We start from the raw sequence: 14,802 nt of genomic DNA on the forward strand, positions 1-14,802 counted from the left end.
GAGGCCATTTGGCCCATCGCGTCTGCACCGACCCACTTAAGCCCTCACCTCCACCCTATCCCCGCAACCCAATAACCCCATCTAACCTTTCTGGACACTAAGGGCAATTTATTATGCCAATCCACCCACATCTTTGGACTGTGGGAGGAAACCGGAGCACCCGGAGGAAACCCACGCAGACACGGGGAGAACGTGCAGACTCCGCACAGACAGTGACCCAGCGGGGAATCAAACCTGGAACCCTGGCACTGTGAAGCCACAGTGCTATCCACTTGTGCTACTGTGCTGCCCGTGATAGCCTCTCCAGACTCCCCGCACAACAGGGGGCACACTGCCATTGCACACCGCCATTCAACAAAATGCCAATTGCCCCGTCACTAATTGGCCGCAAGCCTCCTTGGAGTGGGCAGCCACTCCGCATCAGTTGCTGCCACGGGGAAAATGCCCTGGCCACAAGACCGCATCGAAGGGCCGCCCTCAAAGCAGTTTTAATTTTACTGCCTCCCCCTCCCACAACCTACCCTGCAGGATCTGGGGAAAATCTGCAGCATGACTCAGAGTTTAATATAACACACCGAGTTAATGCCAGAGATGAAAAAATGTTACAACCCCCCCCCCCCCCCCCCCCCCCCCTCCAGTGCCACACTGATCGCATGGGATTTTGCACTTGTAGCATATCGACCATTGTGTCTCTGTGTGAATGTGTCTATATTTGTCTGTGTGCATGTCGAAATAATCCTGTGTGCACGTTCTTGTGTGGAGAATGGGTGATGATAACAGATAGAGAAATGGAAGGAAATCAGGCTTAAAAAGGCAGAACGCCTCATGCTAATTAAATGATGGAGCCGGCTGAGTATTCTTTTCCAAGCCATTTGATCGTCTGATTAAAAACACATTCTGCTTTTGAGATAAAGGACATTTGAGTGAAATTTCTAACCAGTTAAACTGAACGACCAGAAACCATTGACACTCCATCCCCACAAAATTGCTGCCCAGAAGAAACTTATTTCTTTCATTGTTGCTGTAAGCACTGTGGGGGAGGCTGCCAGCCCCAGCTGCTTTCCCCTTCGTGCTCAGCTGTTGGCATTGTTAGTCTCAATCTCCAACACTTGCTTCAAATAGAAACCATGAGGAATCTCGAATAAAACACTTGCGATTCAACACACCCATGTTCTGTGATGGAAGTTAACAAACTGCATTTCCAAACCAAACATGCGGTGAAGCTATGGAATCCCCCCGCGCCCCACCCCAAACCAAATGTTGCGGCTCAGTGTGTAGCGCTCTTATCTCTGAATCAATGATTATGGGTTCAAGTCTCAATCCTGGGCCTTCAGAAGAATAATCTCGGGTGATGCTCCAGTGCAGTGCGGAGCCAGTGCTACCCTGTCAGGGATCCCCTCTCAAAGCTCCTAAGGCACTATTTCAAAGAAAACACATGGAGTTCTCCCTGGTGAGCAGGCCAATGTTTATCCCTCAACGCACAATATCAAAAATAGTTGAGATTAAGTTAACGAAAGACCTGTGCACCTACCTGAGAGACTTTCTTCACCACCTCAGTGCCAAGGCTGAGACTCCGCACGAAGGAGCGAGCGGCAATGAACACCCGGGTTAGCCTTAGCTTGAAGAACCGAGGTACCTCACCATAGGGCCTCAGCTGCTCTGCGTGCTTAACCATACACTCCAGGTATTCATCACTAATCTGGGAGTGTGGGTTCTGATGCTTGAACTGGCACTCCATTAGCCTCGACCAGAACTCATTCAGCACGTCCTCAAGGTTGATGCTGCCGCCCTTGTAGTAGTGAAGGAGCTCGCTGAACAGGTCCTTAAAGATTTTGCTATTATCAAAGCAAAGGAGTCCGTGCATGGGCGAAAGCTTCCTGAGAAGGTTCTTTTCCGAATGATCCAGCAGTTCTTTGAAATAGCCTGCGGGTGAGAAAAACCAGGCGGTCACCCTTGGTACCCAGGATACTCGAGGAACATGAAAGTCCAAGTGCTCAAACTCCCCAGTACCAACACCCTCAACCCTATCTGGGCAGAATCTCTAACATCTCCTCCGTCTAGATAAGGTGCAAGGGAAGATTCCGGGTCATGCCTCTCCCAACTCCATCTACTGAAATGTGACACGATCACACCTTTCTTCTTGTACTGTCTAAGCTCATGCACTCTCCTACAATGTTTCTCCTCGTCCAGTGTTAACACCAACAAATATCGTCATCCATTATTTCCCAGGATGTCAGCGCTCCTTACCTTTCGTCTCTTTGCGTTAAACCATTTAATCTTCACCTACTGCCTATGAAATTTTCCCAGACCCCCCCCCACACACAATGAAAAGATTAGGGCATCAGCTCCTGCCCCCCCCCCCCCCTCCACAACACAAAGATTGGGGCACCCTCCAACTCACAAGTATCGGGAGTGACCCGTACCCTCTGGCACCAGGGTGGATACCTTTCACAAGCAAAGGAATACCCATAGGGGGAAAACATCCCAATGGGGCTCCCCAGAGGGTCCACGCTTGGCAGTGTTGCCCTGGTACTGCCAGGTTGGAATGGCCCTTGGCACTGCCCAGCCATGTCCCACAACACTCAGGATTTGTGCCTCAATGTACTCACCGGTCATCACAACTGTTTTTTGTAGTGATTCGAGTTGGGGTCGTGAGCAAAAGTAACGAGGTCAAGTCCAGTAATTATATCATAATGTATTAAAATTTATGGAAATCAGGTTCACATCCTTTCTGGGCAAGATTTAAGTTCAAATCTCGCAAGTAACTTGTCTGCTTGGGGACTTGACTCGTTTGGATTTTCAGCTGTCCTCCTGAGCAAGTGACAAGGTTTTCCTCTCAAAAACAGGGAAGCCCCCCTTTTAACAAATGGAGACGATATAATAATAATGATAATCTTTTTTGTCACCAGTCGGCTTAACACTGCAATGAAGTTACTGTGAAAAGCCCCAAGTCGCCACATTCCGGTTGAGACGCAGGTGTAATTGAGTAGCCGCAGGGATGGCTTTTCCGCCTTGTCCGACCCGGCAGTGAAGAGGATCAAGAGAAGAACGGGCCTAAAAAGGCTAAATTTGAGATTTTTTTTTTTAAAAACAACTTTTCTTGAAGGATCAGGGAGGCCAAAATTGCTCCTCAGGTTACCACAAAGCAAAGGTCAGCCTCACCTGATGCAATCATGCCCATATCCATCAGCCCCCTTGACTATAGCGAGTGCCCAACCCTTCTTCCAACCCTGCCACTTACAGGATTCAAACGCAGCCCAGGACTTGAAACACCCCAAGCCCTAACTCACACACTGTTATCCACCCACCCTAAAGCCGACCCATAGATAAAATCCAGGCCCGGTTTCTGGGGCCCCAAACACAAGTACCGCTCAAGTGCAGCGTTTGCTGTGATTAGGTTCAAAGGTTATAAAAGCCCATATTCAAAGGGAAGAATTATTCAGCAGGTTTTACAATAACATAGTGAGTCAACAATTGGCATGATCACACTGGAAGAAAAACCAGAGGCCCAACTATTCCATATATTTTGGTTGGTTCCTACCGAGACCTGACCCGTCAATCTGAAAATTAAAGCCTTAAAAGAAGCTTTGCCCCAAACTGTTGCGATCAGCAGCCGTATGTCCATTCCTGAAACACATGTCAACCAAGATTGTATCCTCTCGAGGCGAGATCAGTGTCCTCCAGATGCTGGAATGAGCAGACAGAAGGGATCAGTACAAGTGCCCAAGAGATCTATATTGTGGCCAAACACCTGTTGGTTCAAAGGGTAGACACAGAGACCAGCATTGTGCCGGGATTGTACTGAAGCCAACTCAGACTGGGTGACAACATCTTTACAGTGTTAGCAAACCAGGTGCAACGAGCGGCAACCGCAACAAGGTATTTACAATCATGAGGTTATTTTAATGGAGCAAAAAATGGCACTTTGCCGATCAGTAGTAATGGGTGCTTGAGAGTACCCCCCTCTTTAAGATACACCTTGAAACTTATTTCTTTTTCACAAGCCTTTCACCATCTGTCCTTGCGCATTCTGATGTGGCCCAGTTTCAAATTATGTTTGGTTATTGCTCCTGCAAAGCATCTGGGGGGCATTTCAGGTACTTCATAAATGCAAGCCATTGCTTTTGTAAATGGGAGAGAATCTCAGAATCATGTACCATAGCAGGAAGGCCATTCAGCACGTCGGACCTCTGCCAGCTCTCTGGTGGAACTTCCTCGCTTTCCCCGTGGACCTGCCTTTTTTTGCCTCCGATACACGTATATGCCCAATTCTCTTTGGAAAGGCAACCAGAGAGATGTTGAACAGGTTATTTCAAAGGTTGAGAGGGTTGAGTAAGTTGGAGAGATTTAGGGAGCGTTCCAGAGAGTAGGGCTGAAGCAGGTGAAAATGCACCCTCCCATGTCAGAACAGGGATTGGGTTTGAGGCAAAGGAGATGACAGAGCAAGAGGGACAAAGGACTCCAGGCGTAGCATAACAGTGGGGGAGGCAACAGCAATATGAAAGAGTGAGGCCATTACAGATGAGTCAATTGATTTTGTAATTAATATGTTGGAGTATAGAATGCCAGTGTTCTTCAGTGAGAATGACTGTGCCCCTTGGCTGAGAAACCTGGGTGAAGGACTAAGACCCACACTCCAACTAATTCTGCCTCTTGTAAGACATGTTCGAAATCTAATCAACCCATGCACCTTCTTCCATTCTTCATTGGGTTTAGCTGTATGCTTGCGTAATAATCAGCAAATAATCACATTTCTGCTTGCAAGATTATAATGTGCCAATCATTCTCTTAGCGGGTGTGTGTGCCTGTGTGCATGCGTGCATGTGTCTGTGTTTTCTTAATTCATTTACGGAGTGTGGGCGTCGCTGGTTAGGCCAGCATTTATTGCCCATCCCTAGTGGCCCTTCAGAAGGTGGTGGGGAGTTGCCTTCTTGAACCTCTGCCGTCCCGGAGATGTAGGTACACCCACTGTGCTGTTAGCTAGGGAGTTCCAAGATTTTGAGCCAGCAACAGTGAATGAACGCCAATATATTTCTAAGTCAGGGTGGTGAGTGTCTTGGAGGGGAACCTCCAGGTGGTGGGGTTCCCAAGTACCTACTGCTCTTGTCCTTCTAGGTGGCAGTGGTTGTGGGTTTGAAAGGTGTTGCCTAAGGAACCTTGGTGAGTTACTGCAGTGCATCTTGTAGATGGTACACAATGTTTGTCAGTGGTGAAGGGTTTGAATGTTTGTGGACGGGGGAGCAATCAAGTGGGCTGCTTCATCCTGGATGGTGTCGAGCTTCCTGAGTGCTGTTGGAGTTGCACTCAGCCTGGCAAGTGGAGAGTATTCCGTTACGCTCCTGACGTGTGCTTTGTAGCTGGTGGGCAGGCTTTGGGGCGGTCAGGAGGTGAGCTACTCGCTGTGGGATTCCTAGCCTTTGACCTGCCCTGGTAGCCACAGTATTAATATGGCTAGTCCAGTTCAGTTTCTGATTAATGGTAACCCCCAGGATGTTGATTGTGGTGGATTCAGCGATGGTAATGGATTGAATGTCAAAGGACGATGGTTAGATCCTCTCTTGTAGACGATAGTCATGTCTGGCACTTTTGTGGTGCAAAAACGTGTCACTTGTCAGTCCAAGCCTGGATATTGTCCAGGTCTTGCTGCATTTGGACATGGATTGCTTCATTCTCTGAGGAGTCGCAAATGGTGCTGAATGTTGTGCAGCCATCGCCAAACATCCCCACTTCTGACCTTATAATGGAAGGGCGGTCATTGATGAAGCAGCTGAAATTTGGTGGGCCAAGGACACTACCCTGAGGATCTCCTGCAGTGATGTCCTGGAGTTGATATAATTGACCTCCAACCACCATAACCATCCTTCCTTTGTGTCAGGTATGACTCCAACCAGTGGAGAGTTTTCCCCCTGATTCCCATTGGTTCCAGTTTTGCTCGGGCTCCTTGATGCCACACCCGGTCAAATGCTGCCTTGATGTCCTGGCTTGGTGGTAATAGTAGAGTGGGAGATTTACCGAGCCATGAGGTTGCAGATTGTGGCTGAGTACAATTCTGCTGCTGCTGATGGTCCACAGCACCTCATGGATGCCCAGTCTTGAGTTGTTAGATCTGTTCAAAGTCTATCCCATTTAGCACGGTGGCAGCAGTGCCACACAACACGATGGGGAGTATCCTCAATGTGAAGATGGGACTTTATCTCCACAAGGACTGTGCGGTGGTCACTTCTACCGATAGTGTCATGGACAGATGCATGTGCAGCAGGCGAGTATGTTTTTCCTCTTGCTGGTTCCCTCACTACCAAGCCACTCTTGGTGATGGACATTGAAGTGCCCCACCCAAAGTATATCCTGTGCTCTTGCCATCCTCGGTGCTCCCTCCAAGTGATGTGCAACATGGACTAGTATTTTTTTAATTTTAGAGTATCCAGTTAATTTTTTCCAATTAAGGGGCAATTTAGCATGGCCAATCCCCCTATCTTGTAGATCTTTGGGTTGTGGGGGTGAAACCCACGCAAACACAGGGAGAATGCGCAAACTCCATACAGACAGTGACCCAGAGCCGGGATCGAATCTGGGACCTCGGTGCCACGAGACTGCAGTGCTAGCCACTGTGCTGCCCTCAACATGGAGGAGTATTGATTCATCAGCTGATGGTGACCGGTGCGTGGTAATCAGCAGGAGGTTTCCATGCCCATGTTTAACCTGAAGCCCTGAGACTTCATGGGATCCCGAGTCGATGTTGAGGACTCCCAGGACAACACCCTCCCGACTGTATACCACTGTGCCGCCACCTCTGCTGGGCCTGTCCTGCCGGTGAGAAAGGACATACCCAGGAATGGTGATAGTGCTGTCTGGGGCATTGTAAGATATAATTCTTTGAGTATGACTATGTCAGGCTGTTGCTTGACTAGTCTGTAAGACAGCTCTCCCAGTTTTGGCACAAGCTCCCAGATGTTAGTAAGGAGGATTTTGCAGGATGGACAGGCCTGGGTTTTGCGTTGTCGTTTCCGGTGCCAGGTGCATGTGTGTTTGTGCCTGGGCGAGTGCATGCCTGTGAAGTGGTGACAGTGAAAGGTTTTGCTTTAAAGCCCTTGCAGAACCACACAGAGCTGTCTCGTACAAGAAACAGCCCATTCAGCCCACTGAACCTTCTCAACTAATTCTTCTCCATGACCCGCAGGGCTAACTCTGCTCTTCTGTTCACTCCCCTTTGATTCTGCTCCTTGTCGATTGGCTGACACCGTTCCTTTTCAGGAAGAGCTCCTAGGCTTTGCCTCAGTGACTGGGTGAGCTCCCCGTCAGTGCTCAGAGTGGAGAGCAACAAATGAAAGATGGCAACATCAGCCAACATACTCCACAGATAGAGTGGTGCAAGAAATCAATGCTAGTGTTGTGTCACAAAAGATTAGAGTAAAGAGTTTTCTTGGAATTTGTAACCATTCCACCAGTTGCTGAAGAAATCAGTTAGAATTATCACTCCGTTCTTTTACAGAGCACCGTGTCTCATTTTAACAGGATCAAGCTGGAAGAAATGACAATTTAATGTCTTGCACCTCGTACCATTTTACTGAGTTCCCTTTAAAGATTTGCAGCATTTTAACACGCATTCAATCAAGGAACACAAGACTGCAGTTGTAAAAGATAATGGCATCTCATTAAATGCTGCTGCACTGGGTTGAAATTCAATTTGTATGGATGCGGAGCTCTTATAGTGAGGGCACTCGGAATGCTGTGGGTTTTCTTTCTAAAGGGGTAGTGCGTATCCCCTTGCCCCCCTCCCCGCCGCTGTGGATGTGGAAGACTTCTTCTGGTTGTTATGGAGAGATGGTGACGAAGGAAGCAATCCACAGACCCAGGGTAATGCTCTGGGGCGCAGGGTTCGAATCCCACCACGGCAGATGGTGAAATTTTGAATTCAAGAAAAAATAATCTGGGATTATAAATCTGATGCGGACCATGAAACCATTGCTGATTGTCATTAAAAAGCAATCTGGTTCACTAATGTCCTTTAGGGAAGGAAATCTGCCTTCCTTACCTGGCCTGGCCACCACGTGACTCCAGACCCACAGCAATGTGGTTGACTCTTAAATGCTACTCAGTTCAACGGTAATTAGGGATGGGCAACAAAGGTTGGCCGATTTCAAGCTCACACCAAGACCTGTTGACCATGTAACTATGTGCTCACAGACCTACTTTGGCTCCAGATGTACCAAAAACTCCATATTAAAATTCTAATGCTCAAATTCATTATTAACATCCTCCACTAGGTGATCAGGCTCATTTGGCGATAGAGCAGCAACCCACTCTCTGACTCAACATTTACAGAACTTTGACATTTGCCGTGAGTTTGGTGGACATCATTCAACAACTACTCATATTTATATAGTGCCTTTAAAATAAAGTATCTGACCTTGAGCCACAAATAAATATTAGGTCACTTGACCATAATCTTGGTCAAAGAGCTAGGTTTTAAGAAGTGTCAGAAGGGAGCCAAGGGGTAGAGATGCGGAGAGGATTTAAGGAAGGTATTCATAGAATTTACAGCGCTGATGGAGGCCATACAGCCCATCGAGTCTGCACCAGGCTTTGGAAAGAGCACCCTACTAAAGCCGACACCATCCCGTAACCCAGTAACCCCACCTAACCTTTTTTTACACTAAGGGGCAATTTAGCATCGCCAATCTACGTAACCTGCACAACTTTGGACTGTGGGAGGAAATCGGAGTACCCGGAGGAAATCCACGCAGACACAGGGAGAAGTGCAAACTCAACACAGACACCCGAGGCTGGATTTGAACCCGGGACCCTGGAGCTGTGAGGCAGCAGTGCTAACCATTGATTGACCGTGTCACTGGAGCTTGGGGCCGAGGCAACTGAAGACATAGCCAACATAATGGCGCGATTAAAATGGAGGATTTTTAAGAGACCAGTATTAGAGGAGCTTGGATGTTTCGGACCGGGGTGGTGGGGTTGGAGGAGGTTTTAGAGCTAGGGTGGGGTGAGATCACAGAGAGATTTGAAGACAAGGATGATAATTTTAAAGTTAAGATGTTGCTTTTGCACTGTGGGGATTCTATGATTAGAAAGAAGATTAGGGCCATTTCCTGAAAATGTCAAGGATTGTTGACAACCTGGCTAGGTCTAGTGGAACTTTTGTTTCTGAAATCAGGAGTCAAAAGGTTGGAAGTTCAAGCGCCACTCTAGCACTGGAGATGTTTTACAAGTTCAGTGCTCTAAGTCATTTAGCGCGCAAAGTATTATTCAGCTGTAAAAGTGAGGCTTTGCCAAATTGTTGTGACCTTAAGCACAGGCCAGGGAATGGCCGCGAAGCAGGGGTTGGACATAGGAATAGTGAGGGGGTGACGTGAGGTGAACATCAAGTAGTCAGCAGCTATGAGAGATGGTGGCAGGGCAAGGGGGCAAACACCATCAGGCCACGGGTCCAGTTTCACCAATTCCTAATGGGTAACACTGCTGTCCCACCCATATTATCGAAGGAACTAGGAAGTAACAAGGAAGTTATTTGTGATTTGTTAAGATTTCCAGAAGGCCTTTGATAAGGTGCCGCATAAGAGACTGTTAAATAAGTTAAGAGCCCAAGGTGTTAAGGGTAAGACCCTGGCATGGATTGAGGATTGGCTGACTGGCAGCAGGCAGAGAGTGGGGATAAAGGTTTTTTTTTCAGGATGGCAGCCGGTGACTAGTGGTGTGCCTAAGGGTCGTTGCTGGGAACACAACTTTCACAATATACATTAATGATCTGGAAGAAGGAGCTGAAGGCATTGTTGCTAAGTTTGCAGATGATACAAAGATCTGTAGAGGGTCAGGGAGTATTGAGGAAGCAGGCGGGCTGCAGGACTTGGACAGGCTAGGAGAGTGGGCAAGGAAGCGGCAGATGGAATGCAATGTGGAAAAATGCGAGGTTATGCACTTTGGAAGGAGAAATGGAGACATAGGGGGGGATTCTCCCAACGGGCGACTAAGTGCCAAGGCCGGAGTAAAACCGGGAGTGTTTTACTCCGGTGTCGGCGCCCGTTCCGGGACCCCATTCTGCGGCCCAAAGGGGGCTAGCACGGCACTGGAGCTCCAGCTGCCGATCCCAGCCTGAACCCAGCACAGTTGGGCCGCGCCAACTAGCGCATGCGCAGTGGCCTTCTTCCCCGCGGCGGCCCCGATGCCAAATGGTGCAGGGCTACAGGAGCCAGCATGGAGGAAAGGAGGCTGGGAGGCAGAGAGGCCAGCCCGCCGATTGGTGGGCCCCGATCGCGGGCCAGGCCACTACACAGGCGCACCCCCGGGGTCGGACCCCCCTCCCCTCCCACAGGCCACTCTCGGACCCTTCAACACCGAGGTCCCGCCGGCCCAGTGCAGGTTAGAACGGCGCCGGCGCGACTCGGCTTTTTGTTGACGGCCGCTCGGCCCATCCAGGCCAGAGAATCGGCCCGCCGGCCCATGCCAGAGAGCCAGCACTGCGCCGACCATGCCGGTTCACCGCATTGCAGAGAATTGCGTCCCGGCGTGGCGCGATTCGCGCGGCGCAGTGCCAAATTCCGCCCATAGACTATTTTCTAAATGAGGTAATGCTTAGGAAATCAGAAGCACAAAGGGACTTGGGATTCCTTGTTCACGATTCTATTAAGGTTACGTGCAGGTTCAGTCAGCAGTTAGGAAGGCAAATGCAATGTTAGCATTCATGTCAAGAAGTCAAGACCAGGGATGTACTTCTGAGGATATACAAGGCTCTGGTCAGACCCCATTTGGAGTATTGTCAGCAGTTTTGGGCCTCCTATCTAAGGAAGGATGTGCTGGCCTTGGAGAGAGTCCAGAGGAGGTTCACAAGAATGATCCCTGGAATGAAGAGGTTGTCATATGAGGTTTGTTTGAGGACTCTGGGTCTGTACCCGTTAGAAGGATGAGAGGGGATCTTATTGCAACTTACAAGATACTGCGAGGCCTGGATAGAGTGGACGTGGAGAGGGTGTTTTCACTTGTAGGAAAAACTAGAACCAGAGGACACAATCTCAGACTAAAGGGACGATCCTTTAAAACAGAGATGAGGAGGAATTTCTTCAGCCAGAGGGTGGCGAATCTGTGGAACTCTTTGCCGCAGAAGGCTGTGGAGGCCAAATCACTGAGTGTCTTTAAGACAGAGATAGATAGGTACTTGATTAATAAGGGGATCAGGGGTTATGGGGAGAAGGCAGGAGAATGGGGATGAGAAAAATATCAGCCATGATTGAATGGCGGAGCAGACTCGATGGGCCGAGTGGCCTAATTCTGCTGCTATGTCTTATGGTCTCAGAGGTGAACTATGCCACAGCAATGCACACAGGAAAGGGGTACAAAAAGTGTGACACTGACAGTAAGTGTGGCCTATACACTAGGCTTCTAATAAATGGAATACATGTACAAAGGGTAGACTGAACTGCTCCAGTATTGACTTAATCGGCAGAGGTATCAGCTAATGTAACAGAGATGTAGTTCATTTCAACTGTATTTGAGGAACACAATCTGGATGAAGGAATGTTGCTGGGTGACTGGGATCTTTACCGTGATCTCAACGGTGTCAGAGAGGTCTCAAGATAAGTACTCGGAGCTTCAAGACGGACTCTGCAAGATCCTCGATGGGTCAGACAGCCAGCCTGAGAGATTTCAAGTGAAGATAATCCACAAAGGCTCCAACAGCAACATCCCACTGTTGAATCATTCTTCCCAAAGACAATCCCACAATGGAACAAGCTGTGAAAGCAAATACCCACAGCCCCATCACTGGAAATCTTCAAGACCCATCTTTAGATCATCTCTCATTTAAAGGCTTTCATTATCAGGATTACTATCTCAGCAGCTCATGCCTGCTTTAGCCAGTGCTCCTAACATAAATGTTGGTGGAAAACGGATATTAGTCTGCGATGCTGAGTCAAGTAATGCAGAGGGAGAATTTTGCCTTACATTTGTATATTCGTGGGCACTCAAGAGGGAACAATGGCTTTTCCATGGTTATTTGTACAAGGTCAGCACACACAGTTAACAGTTATAATCTTTATTATAATCTTTATTATTGCCACAAGTAGGCTTGCATTAACACTGCAAAGAGGTTACTGTGAAAATCCCCTAGTCGCCACATTTCGGGTACACATCGAGGGAGAATTCAGAATGTCCAATTCACCACCCTTGTGGGAGGAAACTGGAGCACCCGGAGGAAACCCACACAGACACGGGGAGAACCTGCAGACTCCACACAGACAGTGACCCAAGCCGGGAATCGAACCTTGCACCCTGGCGCTGTGAAGCAACAGTGCTCACCACTGTGCTACTGTGTTTGAGGAATAGTTCAGTTTCTTTACAATCATTTCACTTCGAACTAACAGAGTCAGTGTATTCCAAGAGGCATTAAATGTGCTGCGTATGTCCAGGACTGAGGGGGTTAATATTTTCCAAGCAAGCGGATATCAGGTTCTCGTTACAACCAGCGGGCAGGACCGACTCATGTGCACAATACCGAGAGGAATGGGCGGAGGCAGCTGCCTGGCGGAAAGGGGAAGAGAAAGGTCCAATTACAGGGGGACCAGGCAAGCAAACTCCAGCAGGCTGGAGCGAGAGGGGAACGGGGGGGGGGGGAATCTGGGAGAGAGAGAGGGAGAGGGTGGGGAATGAGAGGGAGAGAACGGGGGCGAGAGGGGGGGAAAGAGGGAGGGAAACGAGATTGGGTTGGATTGGATTTGTTTATTGTCTCGTGTACCGAGGAACAGTGATAAGTATTTTTCTGAGAGCAGCTCAAACAGATCATTAAGTACATGAAAAGAAAAGAAAATACATAATAGGGAAACACAAGGTACACAAATGTAAATACATAAACACCAGCATCGGGTGAAGCATACAGGGGTGTAGGGTTAATCAGGTCAGTCCATAAGAGGGTCGTTTCGGAGTCTGCTAACAGCGGGGAGAAATGTGTGTCTTAAATTCCCACAGGCCTGCTGCATACCTGCAGATGCATCTGACAGGGTGAGGACAGGTGGGAAATGAGCTCGGACCTGCTGATGCCAGATTCACACTCCGAAGGACCAGATGGGATCTGGTAGAATTCCCAGTGCTCCAGCTTTCTGTTCTGCTCGCACACTCATTCCCGTCCTCCTTGCTACCCTTTGCTCACTCTCGTTCCCACCTCTTCCCCCATCTCGCATTCGCCCTCCGTCTCCTCCTCTTTCCCATCTCTCACTCGCGCTGCATTCTCTCCCCCTCTGCATCCCTCCCTCACTCAACTTCCCCCCCACCCCCACTTCCTGTGTTCCCCTGCCCGAGTAAACTGGATACTGGTATGACGCTGGTGCACAGTTCAGAACAGCAGCACAAGTGGGGTCGAGACTGGAGCAGAGCTAAATGTCTTGTAAAAGACTGGCTGAGTTCAAACATGATCCGTCCTTTGAAGCCAGTCCTGTTGGTTCCACCCTCAGGCAGCCGGTCAAATGTAACATTTTGACTGCCTGCCCACTCCCACGTGTGGAGTGCGCACCCACCTGCACCACGCCAATTGGCTGATCCCAATGGCTCGGTTAAATGTGGGTGCAGGTGGAGGAAATCCCACTCTGCCACTGTCATGTCAGCAGAGCTGGACTCAATATCCTTGCAAATAGTTCCACCATAAAATAGCTACCGTTGAAACTATAATGACGGATGTGTAGGTGGTGTTCGTCTTCATTGGACGGCACGGCAACACAGTGGTTAGCACTGTTGCTTCACAGCTCCAGGGCCCCAGGTTCGAATCCCGGCTTGGGTCACCGTCTGTGCGGAGTCTGCACGTTCTCCCCGTGTCTGTACGGGTTTCCTCCGAGTGCTCCGGTTTCCTCCAACAAGTCCCGAAAGACGTGCTGTCAGGTAATGTGGACATTCGGAATTCTCCCTGTGTGTAACCGAACAGGCCCGGCGACGAGGGGATTTTCACAGTAACTTCATTGCAGTGCTAATGTAAGCCTACTTGTGACAATAATAAAGATTATTATTAAAATTATTATTATTTTATGTTATTAAATTGTTTTATCCGGATAAATTAGATGACTGAAGCAACATTAGAAAGGAAACATTCGGGCAGCACGGTGGCGCATTGGGTTAGCCCTGCTGCCTCACGGCGCCAAGGTCCTAGGTTCGATCCCGGCTCTGGGTCACTGTCCATGTGGAGTTTGCACGTTCTCCCCATGTTTGCGTGGGTTTCGCCCCCACAACCCAAAGATGTGCAGGGTAGGTGGATTGGCCACGCTAAGTTGCCCCTTAATTTGAAAAAATGAATTGGGTACTCTAAAATTATAATTAAAAAAAGAAAGGAAACATTCTAGCAGTCCGAATGGACTTGATGGTTTGTGAATTCTTTGCCTGTGGGAGGGCCAAAGCAAATCATCATTATCAAATTCCCTCCGGAACATTCAGATTGATTTGCTTCCTCCCAACATTTCAGGCAGTGCGTTCCAGATCATAAGTCATTGTATGAACAACATCCCCTCCCAATCCAAAAGAGGGGGGTAGCGATAGGTGGAGAGGCTGGGTAGGGTGGGGATGAGGGAGATGAACTTACTGCCTTGGCTGCAGGAGCAGCTCAGGATCAATTACAAGATGCGCTGTGGTCTGAAGCAGCCAAGCCAGCTGTGGAGGAATCAGACTCTTAGCGCCAGAGCGTCCTGTCAGCTGCTGGGCACACTCCGCCAAGCAGCTGTGCCCCCCCACGCCCCACCCCACATGGCGATGGTTGACACTCCAGGAACAGATGGGACACAGGCCCCGGCCCACCCTCCCACAATCGGACTTGAGCAGTCAGTG

General features: G+C 49.0%; 1 protein-coding gene across 1 annotated transcript in view; it reads right to left on the reverse strand.

Annotated features, from left to right (window-relative positions):
- LOC140390054 (glypican-1-like) overlaps positions 1 to 14,802 on the reverse strand; it is a 311,113-nt gene that overhangs the window by 93,055 nt on the left and 203,256 nt on the right. The window contains exon 3 of the mRNA XM_072474915.1: positions 1,532 to 1,923. Coding sequence (XP_072331016.1) covers positions 1,532 to 1,923 — 392 coding nt within the window. The remainder of the gene's footprint in view (positions 1 to 1,531; positions 1,924 to 14,802) is intronic.

Source organism: Scyliorhinus torazame, chromosome 14, assembly GCF_047496885.1.
Source record: "Scyliorhinus torazame isolate Kashiwa2021f chromosome 14, sScyTor2.1, whole genome shotgun sequence".
NCBI lineage: Eukaryota > Metazoa > Chordata > Chondrichthyes > Carcharhiniformes > Scyliorhinidae > Scyliorhinus > Scyliorhinus torazame.